Here is a 17,117-nt window from a genome sequence, read left to right as displayed (position 1 = left end):
ACTCCTATGTCTTTTCCTTCTAGCCCACCTATTAGAATGGCTGCCTAGTCAATATATGTCAAGCCCCTTCCCCTCCTTGAAATCTCTTCTGAAATCTCTAGTGAGGCCTACCTGCACTAATAGGTGCACTAGTGCCCATGACTTATTTTTAGTTGTACTGTGCCAATATATTGCTTTAGATTTATCAGCTTTTAGGGGCAGGGATCTGGTTTGGTTTGGTTTTGTCAGTTTAACAATGTTGCCAACTTATGATATTTGGGATTGGGAGAGGGGGAAAGTGTCAATTTGTGATATTTGGCGGTGGATGATGAGATGGAAAGGTTAGGGTTAGCTAACCCCAGCTCCTGAAATCATATGATTGCATAAGAATCTCAACTAGTATTAGTATCTAACTTTCATGGTTGCAGATAAAAACTTGACAATATGAACCCTAGGCCTCAGACATCAGAAGATAAGTGAAAAGACCCCAAATTTATTAATTTTTAAAATTTCATGAATTTTAAACTAACCTCATGCTTTTTGGGTGATATGACTTAATTTTTGAATGCTTGAGGTTTGCTATACTACTTTCTCTTTAGAATTTATTACATATTAAAAGTTCTGTGTGCAGTTCTTGTACTATCATAATAAATCTACCAACTAGTTAGAATTTTTTAAATTTACACATAAAATCCAAATATAACCTTAATATAGCTATTGTCTAGAAACTGACAGCATCAATAATTGCAGTGTAAGGGGAGAATGCACTACCAGGTAAACTAGATACTGTTTCAGGAACTTGAGGTGCTTGCTGGTTCTCAAATGGTGAGCATTTCAACATTTAATCTGCTCTGATCTAATGTATTCAAAGGTTCAAAGAGTGAACAGCCTATATCCACACTGATAGTACTTCTGCAATATTTTGTTAATATGCAATGAAGTGTCAACCACATCTGTTAAATAAAAAAAGCACTTGACACCATGTGATGGGTTCCCTCCAAGGTGCCACCTGGAACTGGGGTACCTCTGACCCACCAGTCTGGCCTCCTGCTCATACTGTGCTGCTGTGACAAGTTGCAAAGCCCTCCAAGCTTGCACTTCCACCAGCATTCACAGAGGTAGGGATACACCCAGCTGCAGTCACATTCCGGCTCTCTAACCACCAGCCTCCCAGCCTTCTTCCCACTTGCTGGAAAGCTCTTTTGCTGTGACCTGGGTCAAACAGTTCCCATTGTGTAATGCTACCTCGGAGAGGTTTCTACTGTACACAGTTCCTGGGGTAATCCTTGTGCGTGTGTGCATTTCCTCAATGAGCCATTAACATTGTTTGGCCTTTTTACTGTTGTACCTGAAAGGCTTCTCGTGGGTGTTTTCAACCTCACAACATGTTTCACTAACACATACGTAGCCAAACTTCATAACTTCACATATGAGGATAGCACATACACTCCAACAAGATGTTACTGTCTGGCAGATCAAGCCTTTTAGAACGATACCTTACAAGGCATACTTTGTACAAAACATAGCCTAATTACATGACAGGGTGTCACACAGCCAATTCAGATATACCACTTCCATTGTTAAAGTTAGGCTACAAAGAAAATCACAAAAGATCTACCTCATCAATATGTACTCAAAGCACCTCTTAGCCATTCACTACATCACCACCAAATAACTATTTTTTTCTTTTAAGTCCCTGAAGTTGTGTTCATTAGCTCCTCTCTACAGTTGCACATTAGCATGCACCAGCTTGTTGTCACAGCTGACACAAAGTGTGTCTGGAGTCTGGAGCCTGTTCATAAAAATTCAGGTACGTATATTTTTTTAAAATCTGAAAAACATGAATTATTCAGCCCCTATGGAACCAGTTCCAGTCTCGTTTGGAGTTATTTAGCAATAATACTAAGTATACAGCAGTTTTCATCTGTAGATCTCAAATTAATTTACAAAGCAAGTTATTCTCCTTTTACAGTTGGGGAAACTGAGGTAGGTCTGACTTGTCCAACATCACACAGCAGTGACAGAGTGAGGAATAGAACCCAAGTCTCATGATGACCAGGCTGGTGGTCTATTCATTGGACTACACTACTATGATTTCTTACCATCAAGGAGAAATAGGAGTCAATAGAATAAAGCTTAGGGGGGCCTGACATATTTAAAAAGTTATTTGTTAAGTATCATTGTGTTGAATGCCCTTTTAACCTGCCATGTTTTGCTGAAGTAGATGGAATTCTCATATTTTATTGAAGTTTACCATTCAACAAGAAAATGATCTTAGGATGTAGCCATATGCCTGTGGAAAACGTGAAAAGCACCACAGTCTCAGATGGGCTGAGAAAGTGCAGCTGCTCTTTCAGCTCAAAACTGGAGACACACATCTCAAAAGTTGAACATTTACTACCTGATTTTCCTCACTTAAACCAGTGTAACTTCACTGACATCAATGGAATTATTCCTGATTTATATGTTTATAAAATAAATGAGATCAGAATCTATCTCCTGCCCTCATCTTAACATTTTAAAAAAGTGTTTCAGGAACAGAATCAATGGAAATCCAGGTCAAATGGAACCATCAGAATTATACAATAATCTACTTGACATATTCTAATATGGAAATTAGATACACACCCTTCCCCTCATTTAGAAGGGAATTTCTTGACATCAGAATAGACACTGCCCCTAAAAGAGACAAATCTGATTGGCTTGTAGGGATGTTTTACATCATGTATTCTCTGCATTAGACACTCTCTCTAGCACTGTATTGGAACATTTATTTACAATGTCTTTATCGTTTTCTGTCAACTACTGTCAGTCCTTTCACTTTCCTTGAATCCTAACTATCCAAACTTAAATTCTGTTCAAAATGCAAGCGCTTATCTCCTCTCCCACATCTGAAAGGAACATGTTTCCTCGCTTCTCAGAAATTTTCCTGTGCCCTCCTCTTAGTGCCAAATTTTTATCCACATGTAAACACATATATAGGAGATGAAAGCTTGATAGTTTTGAATGGAGGAAATATACACTAATCGTTACATATAATGTCAAATGGATTTCAGTGGCATTGTGCTGTATGTAAGAGGAGAATTTTCAAGTTTTCTATATAATTGTGCCTGTTCTACCTCTCTGATTTCCGTTTTTACAATTTTACGGCCTATTCCCTATAGCCCTTGAATGCAAGACTCCTTCCCTTTCCCAGCTACTCCAGAGTGAGTAGATGATCCTTTTCCTGTTTTTGCCCCAATCACGTAGAACAGATTTCCTGCCTATTTGCGGCTAAATGGTTCTTTGATTCTCTTCAAATCCCATCTCCCAAATGTCATCTGGTCTCCCAGGTCTGCTGAGTGATCTAAATACAGATACTGAGCCAGTTCAGCTAAAATCAGCATAAAAACTAATTTGATTAAACCAGTGCAAAAGTCATGTGTAGACACAATTTCATCAGCCTACAGCTGGTTTAAAGTGGATTAGGTTGCATCAGTCAATCACAAATGTTTCATATCAGGCTCATTATTTAAATTGAGAGGTTCAGAAAAAGGAAACAAAATCATATGACATAACTTCACGAATGTGAGTACTGCATACCAATAATTTCAATGCCTGCCAGTGTCCTACTACACCATAAAAGGGTCAGAGGCAGCCAGATGGCATATCCAATCTGTTGCTGCAAAAGTTCACAAACCCTGAGGAATCTTGATTTTTCTTTATTTCTTCTTGTCTCTTTCCTTTTCTTGGTTCCATAGTAAAAGCGTTCATATCATCATGTGCTATTGCTGTAATTAAAGCCACAGATGCATTTGTATAATGCAGTCTTGACAAAATGGCACCCTCAAATCTAGCAAAAACTATGGATTTGGAAGCATGATCAGTCTGAGTGCCTACATGCATCCCCAAAATATGCTTTTTACCAGTAATTGCTCTGAGTTAGTGTGAGCCACCAAGACAAATTCAGAGCAGATGTAATTTGGTTCAGATCCATTGATCTTAATTGGTAACTACAGTATATGTTGCTATTGGTCAAAAATGTATCCAGCTAAGGATAAATTAATGTTTTATTTACGTGTCTCTATTGGTACAGTCTCTTTGGCATAGTAGAGACATCTGAGCTGATACCTTTAAGCCATGCCACAACCAGATTGTTGCAACCAGACCCTACATTTCTTTGTCATAGCATGATGAGGAGTGGTCCCTCTTGTCACAAAGATTCCTCAGGGTTTGTGAACTTTTGAAGCAACAGATTGGATATGCCACCTGGCTGCCTCTGACCCTTTTATGGTGTAGCAAGACACAGGCAGACATTGAACTGGACCAGGTTATGGAGACTTGGCAAACTGGTACTTTTCTTTCAAGTCTGCCATCTTGTGTTCCAGAAACTAAGCTATGATGTTGGCTTTTTTTTACAAAATGTAAGTCTCCTTACAAAGACGACCTGATTACAAAGAAAAGGTATAAATTGTGAATTGAGGATAAACCGATATAGTAGTGTCTGCCTGAGTCTGCAGACAGCATGAGTCAATAGCTCTGAGAAGGGAAAAATCCTTTAATTCATCTCATGTGTGTGTTGATTCTGAAGCTTAATGATAATTTTAATGTAAATATTATTAACTATTTCACTATTGAACAAAATATTTAAAAAAGAAGAAAGATGATAATCAGATGATGTCACTCCATGCAGAGCACCCAAGAAAAAAGAAGGAAAATGCTATTAAGAAGATCTGCACAGTTTATTGTGAGTGATGTCTAACCTTGGCAGATTAAGTGGGGAGGGCTCAGTTTATGGATGGAGCTTGAGAGAATACTACTACTTTGTCCCAGATTTGACCCTGGATATAGGACACATGCCACTAGCCACCTGAGAGTGTATTGTCTTCTGGCCAACTGAATGCATCTATGATATTGGGAATGGGACAGTGAGAATTCTAGCGGTTCCCTTTGTACCAGTGCAGAGTAGGCACCGGAAATGGGGTGAGCAGCAGGAGCAGAAATCAGAGTGGAATCTGTATAGGTGGGACCATCAGGAACCAAGATCCTTCCCTCTTCCTGCAGGAATTGCTTTAGCTGCTCTGTGTCTTTAAGAGGCAGACACTATCCTGCAAATGAGTCATTATAAAGGCAGGTAAGCTGCAGCAATTGGATCAAAGAGCTGAGAGCAAAGCAGAGCAGCAGCCTGCATAATGACCGGACACCACTGCTGGGGATATGGACAGGATGATGGTATGTTACATCCATCCTTTCCTAACCTAATCACTCTCTCTTTCTCTCTCTCCCGCTCATCAGCTCCTCGATATCCTTGTCTAATCCTTGCAGAGATGCCTGCATTTCATCATCTGCAGGCATCAATTGTGCAGCAGGCAGTTAACTAGTTTATCAATATTAAACAAAACTCAAAGAAGGGCACCTGGAGATGACAAACTTCACCTGCTGTTGTCCTGTCATAATCAGCAGCACTGCCATAATCTGTACGTAAGAAACCTGCATCTTTCTTAAATGGGGATGGAGGACATTGAGAGTCTTCCCTGCAAATATTTTAGCCATCTCCTCCCCAAAATGATGATAGTAAACTGGGGTTTTATTTCTCCCTCTAAACAATCATTTGAATGAAGGAGCTTTAGTGGAGTGGTATGGACAGTCTGATCCCACTAAGATGACTAAAATGTGATATTCATGCTATACAGGTTCCTTGAATTCCAAGAAATTATATAGATCAGTATTTAAACATTGGAAGCATTTTTTATTACACAAGCCATATTGTTCTTTCTGGTGTTTAACAGCCCCTTTAATTTAGAGTTATTCTCTTTCTGCACCTCCCGCTCCTCAAAAAAGTATGTGTAAAGAAAACTTATGTGGAGACTTATGCAGACTCCTGAAAATTTTTACAATATCTGTATCATTTGAAGAGAATGGATGGATGAATGACTGATGTTACCCCAGTAAAACAAGTTTATACAGGATTGAATGAAAGCTAGAACACCGAGTGAAAGATGCATAGCTCCAGCAGATATTATTTGTAAGTGTGTGTGCATTTGTATGTATCTATTTTATTGATAAAAAGCTTATGAGGAAGCTCAGTTATACTGAATAGGCTTCAATAGAATTTCAATACCAGATCTCTTTTAAAAACAGCCCCCAGATTGAGAAAAGGAAAATATATAGTTTATAAGCTAGTACTTCAATGCCTCCCAAAGACCGACATAGTATGTTACATTAATTTTTTTTTTAACCAACATAGGTTGGGGCAAGTGCGGTAGTTTATACCTGTGACTGATTAACATTTTTTCCATTCTTCAGCAAAAATGAGAATGCTACAATTAAAGTGCTTTGGGTTATTTTTAATGTATTAAAAAGTCAACATGATAACTTTCCCAAAACAGGGACTAGAAGAATTACATTGCTGTGTGTTGTAATAAAATACACAAGTGAAACAAAAGTAAAAGGTATCAATAAATCATTGTTTGATGTAGATATGATCTTGTTATCTTAAACAGCATGAGAGCACTCCAGCTCCTAGAGCAGAAAGCTGTGTGATTATACTGGTATTTAATCCCACTCCTTTGGGGTCAGGAAGTCCAAAGGTGTTGATAATCATCCTCTACTGCTCACTTGCGGTAGAGAAATAGTATAGTGGGCATTATGGAATAACGATGCCTGTCTCTCAAAGATCTACTGCAGTCATAAAATGGGTTTAAAAATAAGCATATAGTAGCTGAGACATTCTGAGTCATCTGCATCTAATTTGAATCTCAAGCATTTACCACTGTCCTACCCAGGAAAGCTAAAACACACAGTGTATGTGTTTACACTATCAACACAGAGAGAGAGATTCCTCAACCAAGTCTATTCTGGAATAATCTATTTGTAATTGCATTTAATTTTTACAGGAAGCTGGGGGTAAGCAGAAAGGGCTGGGCGTGCCTGTGGCTGTATTATGTTCCCATCATTATGCTATTCATAAAAGAGCTAAATCGCCCACCAGGATGCAGGCTGCACTGCTAGTATCTGTAAACACACACAATACAGTGCACAGCGTTTCAGATAACTCCTATGATGACAAACTTATGTGATTTCCACTGAACATGGCATTCAATCCGAAGCTCATAAAAACCTCTAAAAATTCTTTTCTATCTGTGGCAAAAGTGAAGTAACAGTGTCTTCCTTTCCTTTGTTTCAAAGGGCCTTCTGAGTGGTACAAATCATATCCCATTGCCCATGGGCATCGTCAGTCACCTGTTGATATAGTCTCCACGCAAGCAGTTTATGATCCTAGTCTGAAGCCTCTTATTATCTCATATGAATCGTGTACATCTCTTGATATCTCCAACAATGGCCACTCAGTCACGGTGGACTTTGAAGATGCTGATGACAAGACAGGTGAGCCTGATACTGTCTTAGAATTAAGATCTCTTAGCTTATATTTCTTCACCTTCTTAGCTAGAGAGATGATAAAATACATTATTTGAAGTATAATTAAAGGCTTTAGTGTACAATTTTGCAGCTATTTAAATCTTCTGATATGAGATTAGTGGCATTACTTGGCTGAGGTATGTGATTAGAGCCACTTTTGTTTTACCATTTTCTTGGGCCTGCCTTTTTTTTTTTTTTTAATACCACAATCTGGCAGAGGCTTAAAAAGTGGAGAGACTGGGCCCTCAGTCTCTGTGCAAAGTGTCACTTAGCAGAGCCACATCGCTACATGGGAAGGAAGAACTCAATCTGGGGACAGGAAACTCTGCATTTCTATTTGTGGTAGTTCCTCTGAATTGTCCTGAGACAGAAAGGTTGTCACTTCTGCCAAATACAGACCACGTGGATATCCGGTGCTCTAGACCTATCAGCACAGAAACATGGTCCCTCTGCATTGATTCCTCTTTCCCATGGCAGAATGGCTTCTTCAGGAATGATATGGACTCTCTGGCTAGTTCTGCTGAGGAGTCAGACTGTGCATGTTACACAAGCTGCAGCTACCTTTTATCCTTCATCTTCAGCTCTAGATAGCGTAAGTTTTGGTGCTGTTAACTACTCGATCAGTATGGCCAAACTTACAAACCTTTTGAGCTGCATACGACAATCTTCAGAAGTTTGAGAGCCGGGGCACACCTGCCGGGGCTCAGGGCTTCAGCCCTGTGGGAGGCGCCTGACAGTGCTTGGGGCTTCAGCTCCGCTCCTGCTAAAGCCCCGAGACCCTCCTTCCCGCTGGGCAGAAGCCCCTACCCCACCACCCTGCTGTAAGGTAGAGGTCCCGAGCTTCCCCCACAGTCCAGCAGGTGAAGAATGCGGGGAAGGACCTGAGGGACTCCATGAGCTACACTTTAACTGTAAAAGAGCCGCATGTGGCTCACAAGCCAGTTTGGCCACCCTTGCATTAGATTGTTCTCCTTTTACCTCTATCGAAAATTTTGCTCTGATTCACTTACACACTGATTCTGAAGCACAGAATATCAGAAATCTATTAGTAACCGGTAAGTAGAGAGGAGCTTTTATATAAATGGTCTCTGATGGGCTAGTTTGTTTTATTTTAACTTATGTCAGCAACTAATGGTCATTCATCCAGTTTGGTGCTTTTGTGATGCCAGTTTAATTTGATATTCAAACCAAATGTTATGGTTGCTGAGAAATGAATGTCCTGCAATGGCCTGAGGTACTCTCTATTGCCTTTGAAGTAATCCCATAAGGTTGTCAGAGCATTATCAGGTGTGGGCTTAAGTTACAGCTACTGGGTCCTTTAAAAGAAAAAACCCCAAGGACAAGCACACAGCTCAGTGAATGATCAATTTGCAAGTGTAATTTCTGTGTTTTAAGTAAAGACAATGGATCTGAGCTGCCTAAAATTAGCTTCTTTAAAGATTCTTTTAAGCATGTTGCCTTAGAAAGTGACTTTGTAAAATGTATCTGGAAAAATGATCTTCATGGACAATTTTAATTTAGTTATAAATAATAGAAATCTGTCCATTTAATAGTGAAATTCACCCAGGTTCAGAGGGTTTGCACTACAGGGTCCTGCATTGCTCCTCAAGGGGAGGGCACCACCGCAGCATCCATGAAAGGGACTCTCTGCCCCTGGTGCATCTACTAGACTGGCATGAAGGGGGCTATAGGAGGAGAGCAAACCTGGAGAGAAGCTACTAGAGCTGCACTTAGATAGATCCAGTGACTTGTACAGAGGGTATGGAGGAGCTTGGTTCACTGATCCAGACTTGATGGGGGGATGAGGGGTTGGATGAGGGGGATGCATTTCATCTACCCTATAAGCCCCCATTTAGGCCCCAATTTAGCAAAACATATAAGAATGTGCTTAACTTTAAAGTGATGCACTTTAGTACAGTTAACTTCCGTGGAACGTAAGCATGTGCTTATGTGCTTTGGTGTATAAAAGCTAGTTTCCTACACAAAGTGTGCTGGGGTTGTGGACTTCACAAGTTAATGTTCCATGTGACGAGCAGTGAATTAATTCCATAACATGAAAAATTTGGAAGCAAATAAAATGATAAGGACTGTGTTGTTAAAAAATACTTTACAGACACTGTGCGTGCATACTTTACAATACTTTTTTAATTTATAATTTAAATTACCAGTTTTCAGTTCTATTTGACAGAAGATAAACTGCTTGGTGTCCTGTCTCTTTAAAGCACAAGGAAATTATTAGAACTCTGCTGAAATGTTATTTTCTTTCTATAAATGTAGACCACATTGCCTAGGTATTAATGGGCTGCATTTATTAAAAGTATTATTTTAAAATTTAAAATGTTAAAAGTTTGTATTTACCTTGACCAAATTCCATAATCTCTCCATATCTGTCTTCCCCACCTTTGTAAAATGACTTGCGATCCTCTTAGGAAAGGTGCTATGTTAAATACAAGGTATTTCATTAACTTCCTCTACCAGGATCAGGTATTAACAGCAAACAGAATATAGAGAACTTCTGCTGGAGGGAAAAAGATAATCCTAAAGAGGAAATACATAGCAAAATGATCTATGGCTGTGTAAAACTGCACCTTCTAACTCAACAGATCCACTCCCTGTCTTCCGCAAAGTCCCAAGTACCTTTACAATTCCAAAAAATTATTTAAAAACACATCAAAAACTGTTTCTAATTCCAATTGTTTTTTTAAATACTAAACCAGTGCAGCTTTCTGAATTTCAGTAGGAAGCACCCATAGCTTGCTTGCTTGGTGGATAGCTACTCAGTCCTCTTACCTCAAATTTACAATTCCAAAGGCTAAATAGGAATATGGTAAATTTTTGTAAAAGTAATTGTCTGTAAAAATGTGTTTCTCTGTCTAGTATAAATCTTTCTGCTATCTCTGATATCAGCCAGGAATAAAAACTCTTTACCCTCACCCACCTTCACCTAAACTTGGATAGCGGGAGCTGATCTGAGATATTTACTTACACAGATGATATTGTGAGTTTCCAACAGATTTGGTGGCACTGGATCATGGGTCAGATACATCCCTAATGTAACTTCATTGACTACGATCAGGAATAAATTTGCTCTGTGTTATTAATTCTAAGAATTTGAAAGCCAAGATAAAGCACTTTCTTTGTATTTTGTTAATTGTGGCTTTGGCTTCTCCTCTGTATACTGTATATCAAAAATATCTTTTTTTTCTCCTCCTGCTCTTGAGAGATGCTGTTTCTCCACTATTGATCCAACTAGTTTCTGCAATCAAGCAGTAAAAAAAACCAAACACTTACTCTTTTACATTCTCTTTATGCACTTCCATTTACAGTGATCAGTGGGGGTCCCCTTGAAGGTCCCTATAGGCTAAAGCAGTTTCATTTTCATTGGGGAATGAAGCACAGCCAGGGATCAGAGCATACAGTTGACAGCAAATCTTTTCCTTCTGAGGTAAGAACTTTTTCAGAACCACTTTACTACAACCAGGATGCAAACCTGAAACAAAATTTGTAACAGTTTGCACCCAGATCTGAATTTTGCAGCTTGGCCTATCCATCCATTTAACTAAGCAATATACTGCTATCTATATTCATTAATTGAAATGCTGTCTACATGCAGTTTCTAGTTGGCCACTTCTCTCTATCCACAATGGGGTCTAGAAACAACAGCTCCGCACCACACACTTTAAATTAGTAACCAGTATCTCTTGCTTATATTTGCCTATGCTCTAGCTGTCTATTACTGTGTTCATACAGTATGTAGCATGAGGGGGCCCCGTTCTTGGTTGGCCCTTTGGCACTACCCTAATAAACATGATTTTGGGGGTGGGGCCATAGCTCTGACAGCCAATAGTAGTTTGCAGATAAGGAAGAAGGGACGTAGTTCTAGCTGACCCTGGGAATGTTTTTTTTTTGTGGGGAGGGGGGGAGATTCATTGTCTAATCCACTCAAAGGACTGCTGTTTTGGAACTTGGTAAATTCCTAGTTGAGTTGGTTTGTCTCAGAATTTCTGGAAAATCTGCCCTTCAAGCAAAGCTTTATTATGTGATAAATTGACTGATGTTATTGCTTACTAAGCGTAATACAGCCTGTGTGAGGGCCTTTATCATTTAGCTTGTTCATACGTCTGTTTTATGATTCCCCTTCACAGCTCCACTTGGTTCATTGGAATGCCAGGAAATATGCAACATTTGGAGAAGCAGCAGCAGCTCCAGATGGCTTGGCGGTAGTTGGTATTTTCTTGGAGGTAAGAGTCATGAAAATAATGGTGTTTGTTTTATGTGTAGAGAAGCATCAAACTGTCAACTGTTTAAGAACTAAAGACACACAGTTGAGAAGAACTGTTTGGGGAAAATAAATGACTTTACTGGAAGCAGTGACTCAAGGCAGGCTGCAATTAAACCTGCTTCAGTGGGAACATTCCTAAGACAGAAAATGGCCTGTTATATATTCAAAGCATAACTATTAACTATATCATATCTATATTCTCATGCACCTGTATCCATTACACTTTTAGACCGGAGAAGAACATGCCAATATGAACAGACTAACTGATACCTTGTACATGGTAAAATTTAAAGTAAGTTTTTTGTTTGCTCTTGTATCTTTTTTTCTTCCCCTCACTTGGATGACTTTTAAACAGTTTTAACTAGTGCATGAGCTTGAGTGAAATAACAACAAATTAAAGCAGCAAATTCCATCCCCTCCCCGTGAAATTCACCCATAATTAGTACATAACATAATACAAGGGCAGGTAAATGTGATAGTTTAAACACACTTCGTTCTAATGTATTGACTCTCACCACTCATGGTTGCCTTGTATGCTAGAATTGTATGCTCTAATTCACAAAACTTCAATATAATTCCCTTATGCTAACAGGAGTTCAGAATGAATGAACATGTTGTTCGTGCCTCCGTGTTTTTTGAGTAGAGACTATTGAATTCTGATCTTGTGGATATGTGGTTGGCCATAACTCGATATGGGCATGACAATGACTTGCTTCCCTGCTTTGAAAAGGAAGTGTTGCCCCTTCAGGCATTTCTTGTAATTCCTTTTAAAAATGGCAGGACTGCCCTTCAGGATGAGATGCCCTTGTCCTCACTCCTGCTGGGTTCTGGGGTGAGCAGAATTTTTGCAGACACGTTGGCGTTTTTTGGTTGCTTGGCTGTGGAGTTTGAGTGAGCAGGTGCCCCCTCCTCCTGATCTGCTCAGTAAAAATGCATGGATCCAGGAGTCCTGTTCTAGACCACTGTAACCCTGAAGGTAGTCAAGTAACCTCTCCTGGCACTGCACTCAGAGCCCAGCTCAGCACCCCTCTGCCATATGCCTACCTGAGCTGGAAATTACACCTGCAGCTTCAGGATAGACCTAATCTTTGTTCTAGATTTGCGTGTTAGATTGTAGAGGCAATCTTTGCCTGGATTGCCTGGTTGCTCCAGACACAAAGCAGAGTTGTAAGGCACAAAAAGTGGCAAGTAATTAGCACAGGAATTCCACAATTCCATAGAAGCCAATGCTGGTGATGAAGTGTGCACAGTTAGCAGCTTGTGCTGGGCACTATACAGAGAAGAGATTTTCTGCCTAATTTCCCCATGGAGGAAGGGGCACTAATTGCAAGTGGACCTTTTGTTTTACTAGCTCAGTGCTAACACAGGCAGCAGGGACATACACTCCCTAAGCCAGCATTTGGGTACTAGATAAGTGCCATTCTCATGATGTTGTTGTGCTTAGATGGAGCCAAATTATCATCCCATTATTCTTGCAATTTTAAGCTATCAGCTGGTGTTTGTTTCTCAATAAATATCTATCTCCTTAAACACATTTAAAAAAAAAAAGAAATATAACGTATCTGTTCCTTCCAGGGGACAAAAGCTCAGTTCAGAACCTTCAACCCAAAATGCCTCCTGCCCTCAAGTCTAAATTACTGGACGTATCCTGGTTCTCTAACAACACCTCCTCTATATGAGAGTGTAACGTGGATAGTGCTGAAAGAGCCTGTCAGGATTTCTGAGAAACAGGTAAATTTGCAGTCAGCTTGTCCCCAAGTTTTGATACTCTTGACTTCATTTTTTTAGGGTTCAAAATGGGATCTGTAGGCAGTGATTGTTTTCTTTGTACAGTGGGACTGATTTAAGAAATGGCAAATAGCCAGAGATGTCTACTCTTGAAGTACTGATTTTGTGGATAAAGTAGAAAGCCAACATTTTGTTTGTTATGCCTCCACAAAGATATAATGGACCAAATTCTGCCCTCATTTACACCCATGCAGCCATGTCTTAGTTGAATGCAAGGACCTGCCTGGAATTTCTTTGCTGTTTGTCAAATTAACATTCTCTTATCTATTTCACTCTTCCTGCATTTGCCAGGAATTAAAAAATGACTTAAAAACTTAAGTTCAGATTTTCAAAGGTATTTAGGTACCTAAATACGCAGATGGGTGGCTAGTGGGCTTTTCAAATGTACCTAGGTGCCCAACTCCTGTTGATTTCAATGGGAATTGGGCACCAAGGCACTTTTGAAAATCCTATTAGATACCTATCTGCATCATTAGATACCTTTACAAATCTGGCCCGTAGGCCAAATTCTGTTTTAACAAATACTGGTGTAACTCAGCATGATTTAGTCTTTAATATTTGTCTGAACAAATGTAAAAGAAATGTTCATATAACCCCTTCCCAAATAGTAACTGATATCACGGGAAGTAGATGCCACATGAGACTGCAGGGGAGATTTGAGATTGAACCTATCTGTAGATATTTTAAAGCACAGACTTATAAGATGGGATTTATTTTTTTCTGAATTTACCAGTGATGATATTTGCATACTTGGTACTATAGAGTGAATAATAAATCATTATGCATAATATAATATCTCACTCCAAGCCCAGATTTGCCACTCATTCCAAACAATCTTGTTTAATATTCTTGTTTAAATGATCTCTGGCATAGTAAGAAAAATATTTGGTATTCGCTTTTTTATGTATTTTCAAAACTGCTGTACAAGCATCACTCATTTTATAGATAGGGAAACTGAGATAGAGAGATAAAGTGACTTGCCCAAGATTACATAGGATGTTTGTGGCAGAGCCAGGAATAAAATGCAGATTTCCTGACTTTCCACTCCTTTGTGTTAGCCACAAGAGCAGGCTTCCTCCCAATCCAACCATCTTGCAAGAGAGAAGTCACATCTGCACATTCATTGTGTTTCCAAACATTCTATATTTTAGGTCTCTAATTCTTTTCTTCCTAACTTTAACACCTCCATCAGAATGTAAATCTCCTGTTGATTTTATTGACTAGATTTTTCTTGTTCTTTTGTGTGAATTTCTAGTGCATGTGAAAAGTGCCTGATTGTCAGCCCTGGAGGCTGAGGTTCTTTATCTACAAAACAGGTATAGCACAGGCATCAGCAGTGCAAGTTTCCCTCACTGCCCCGCCATGTGCTTCACCTTGGAGGGTGAGAGGACTGTTTAGTCCCCTCTTAGCCCACTTAAACTTTGGCCTCTCTCCTGAGAATGTCTCTACAGGGTTGCCAATTGGTCTTTATTGTGGTGGTGGTGGTGGTTTTGTAGATACCACAAGCCTACCCCTTGCCAAACAACATAACCCCTTATTAATTTGATAACCTCTACCCCAGGTCACTTAGCACTACTGTTTTCCAGATTTCTTCCTCCCATTGTATATCGGTGCTTCAGAGAAGTTTTGATAAATATATTAGTTTGCAGATTTCCAAGCTGAATCTCCTTTCGATGTTTTCTAATATTTCTAGATCCCTGTTTATTATTTTTCCATCTGCACTGCACTACAAACTGAGAATGTTTTCCAGGATCTTCTGCATTCCTGAACCATCCACTCACAGTACAGGGTATGATCGGGCCCAAAGAAAGGGAAACTAGGCTATCACAAGAATTTCCTGGCAGTGAGACATATTACATTTGAAATATTCTCCCCGATAGGAAGTGATAGAAACACAGTCTCCTGGTGCATTTAAAACTAGACTGAGCAAAACACCATAGGAAATAGTCTGATAATGGTGGGGGTATTGTCTAGATGACCGAACAGGTCTCTTTCATCTCTAACTGGAACTGAAGCTTCAGAAGTGGGTACTTGCACCTTTCATATTAAAGATTCCAAATATAGAAAACAGTGAACATATTGAAGTGAGCCAATCATGCATTTCAAACAAATTACTTTTGGAGGTATCTAATATTCAGAAACCGTTGGGGGCCTTCATCTGCCATTAATAGTCTTTTTAGGCTCTTCGCTTGAAAATGTACTATTATCATATTGAAAAGTATTGAATGTCTTCGTCTTACCTTTTTTCAACTACATTAACACCAATTGCCTTTGCAAGTAGTAAAGTTATTTCATATGAATTTACAGCTGGAGAAATTCCGAACTCTTCTCTTCACCAGCGAGGGAGATGAAAGGATCCAGATGGTGAATAATTTTCGCCCCCCTCAACCTCTTAAGGGAAGAAAAATTCGTGCTTCCTTCAAGGCCTAAAGAAGAAAATTAATAATGAGCTTCAAACTTCCAAGTGCTTCCATGTCCGAAAGGCCTCACAAGATCACTGATCTTCAGATGATTATCTCATTGAGAAAGCAAAACAGCCATTTCCACGAACACTCTGTGTTGTGGTGCAGCAAAAAAGTCAATACCTCTTGGTTTTATGCTTTGAATAGGCCAGATCCCTTCTTTTAAAATAATTATAATGGGATCTTGTTCTCTAAAAGAGAGAACATTTTTAAAAATCAGGAATAATTTAGTAATCCAGGGTGTACTCCAGTAGAATAGTGTGGTGATATTCCAAATTATGAATGATAATTTTAAGTTTTGATCTTAATATTTTAGAATGGGAAATTGCTTGTGCAAGGATCTAATAATAGCGATGGGCACAACTTCTAATGATTAGAGCTATTTATCTAGATTTATCATAATCTAATAAAGAGTGGGATAATATTAATGAGCTCTGACATTGGAAGATCAAAGGCTTAGATCTTCCTTCAGACTTCCTGTGGATTCCATTCAGTTTGACCAGCTCCTCTGGTTTAGAAGATACTTTGACTATATTCTAATTAATTGCAGTTGCCTTCTTACATGCAACCAGAGCCTGAAGCAGTAGCACATACTAAAAAAATATGTGATTTCTTCCATTCACCTCAAATGGGGTTGACTTTGAAGCCTAATTCAGACAATTTTAGTGTTAACATTTTAAAAATAATAATAATTATTAAAAATAACTCGCATAGCGCTATAAATGCACTCAGTGCTTCACAAATAACCCACCTCCCTGCACATTATTGTACATTGTACAAACATTCACCCAAAGCCAGTAGGCCATGCATAATTATCGTGCCTTAATGTTTAATTCAGTTGAAAGGATGTTCCCTAGGAATAAGACTACATTCAGATGACTAAGACAGCTTTTACTGTCCTTAAAATAACCAGAGTGAATGCAGTGTTTACTAGTGCTTAATGTTATTCCACTTGGGTGGGATTGTGAGAGTTTGCTAGCAAACTTAACCCAGAAGCAGTGAGGGCAGTTGACTTTTGAATAAGCTAGGGCCAGATTGTGATACTCCCACTCACGAAGAGTACTACTTTACCCCACAAGCAGACCCACTGAAGTCAGTGTATCACAATATATCCAATGTAAATATTTTAACTCTTCCTTGTGTTCCCAATGACTAAAATAGGAATAAGGACAAATCCCAGAAAAAACAAACACCCCTGCCACTGCAGA

The 17,117-nt window shown here is 39.2% G+C and overlaps 1 protein-coding gene and 1 long non-coding RNA gene across 2 annotated transcripts; one reads left to right on the top strand and one right to left on the bottom strand.

The window, feature by feature from the left end:
• Nucleotides 1–5,108: 5,108 nt before the first annotated feature.
• CA7 (carbonic anhydrase 7) lies at nucleotides 5,109–16,053 on the top strand. Its single transcript, XM_074969168.1, has 7 exons — nucleotides 5,109–5,190; nucleotides 7,147–7,344; nucleotides 10,704–10,822; nucleotides 11,523–11,618; nucleotides 11,889–11,951; nucleotides 13,235–13,390; nucleotides 15,755–16,053. The coding sequence occupies exons 1-7, from the start codon at nucleotides 5,151–5,153 to the stop codon at nucleotides 15,875–15,877; spliced, it is 795 nt and encodes a 264-aa protein (XP_074825269.1). The 5' UTR covers nucleotides 5,109–5,150; the 3' UTR covers nucleotides 15,878–16,053.
• LOC141996868 (uncharacterized) lies at nucleotides 6,645–15,868 on the bottom strand. The gene is made up of 4 exons (XR_012641633.1): nucleotides 15,688–15,868; nucleotides 10,669–10,867; nucleotides 9,736–9,814; nucleotides 6,645–7,404 (listed from the first exon to the last, which is right to left on the bottom strand). It is a non-coding gene; the product is annotated as an uncharacterized LOC141996868 (long non-coding RNA).
• Nucleotides 16,054–17,117: the final 1,064 nt, after the last annotated feature.

The sequence above is a fragment of the Natator depressus genome, chromosome 12 (assembly GCF_965152275.1).
Source record: "Natator depressus isolate rNatDep1 chromosome 12, rNatDep2.hap1, whole genome shotgun sequence".
NCBI lineage: Eukaryota > Metazoa > Chordata > Testudines > Cheloniidae > Natator > Natator depressus.
This window is presented reverse-complemented; position numbering and strand designations above follow the sequence as displayed.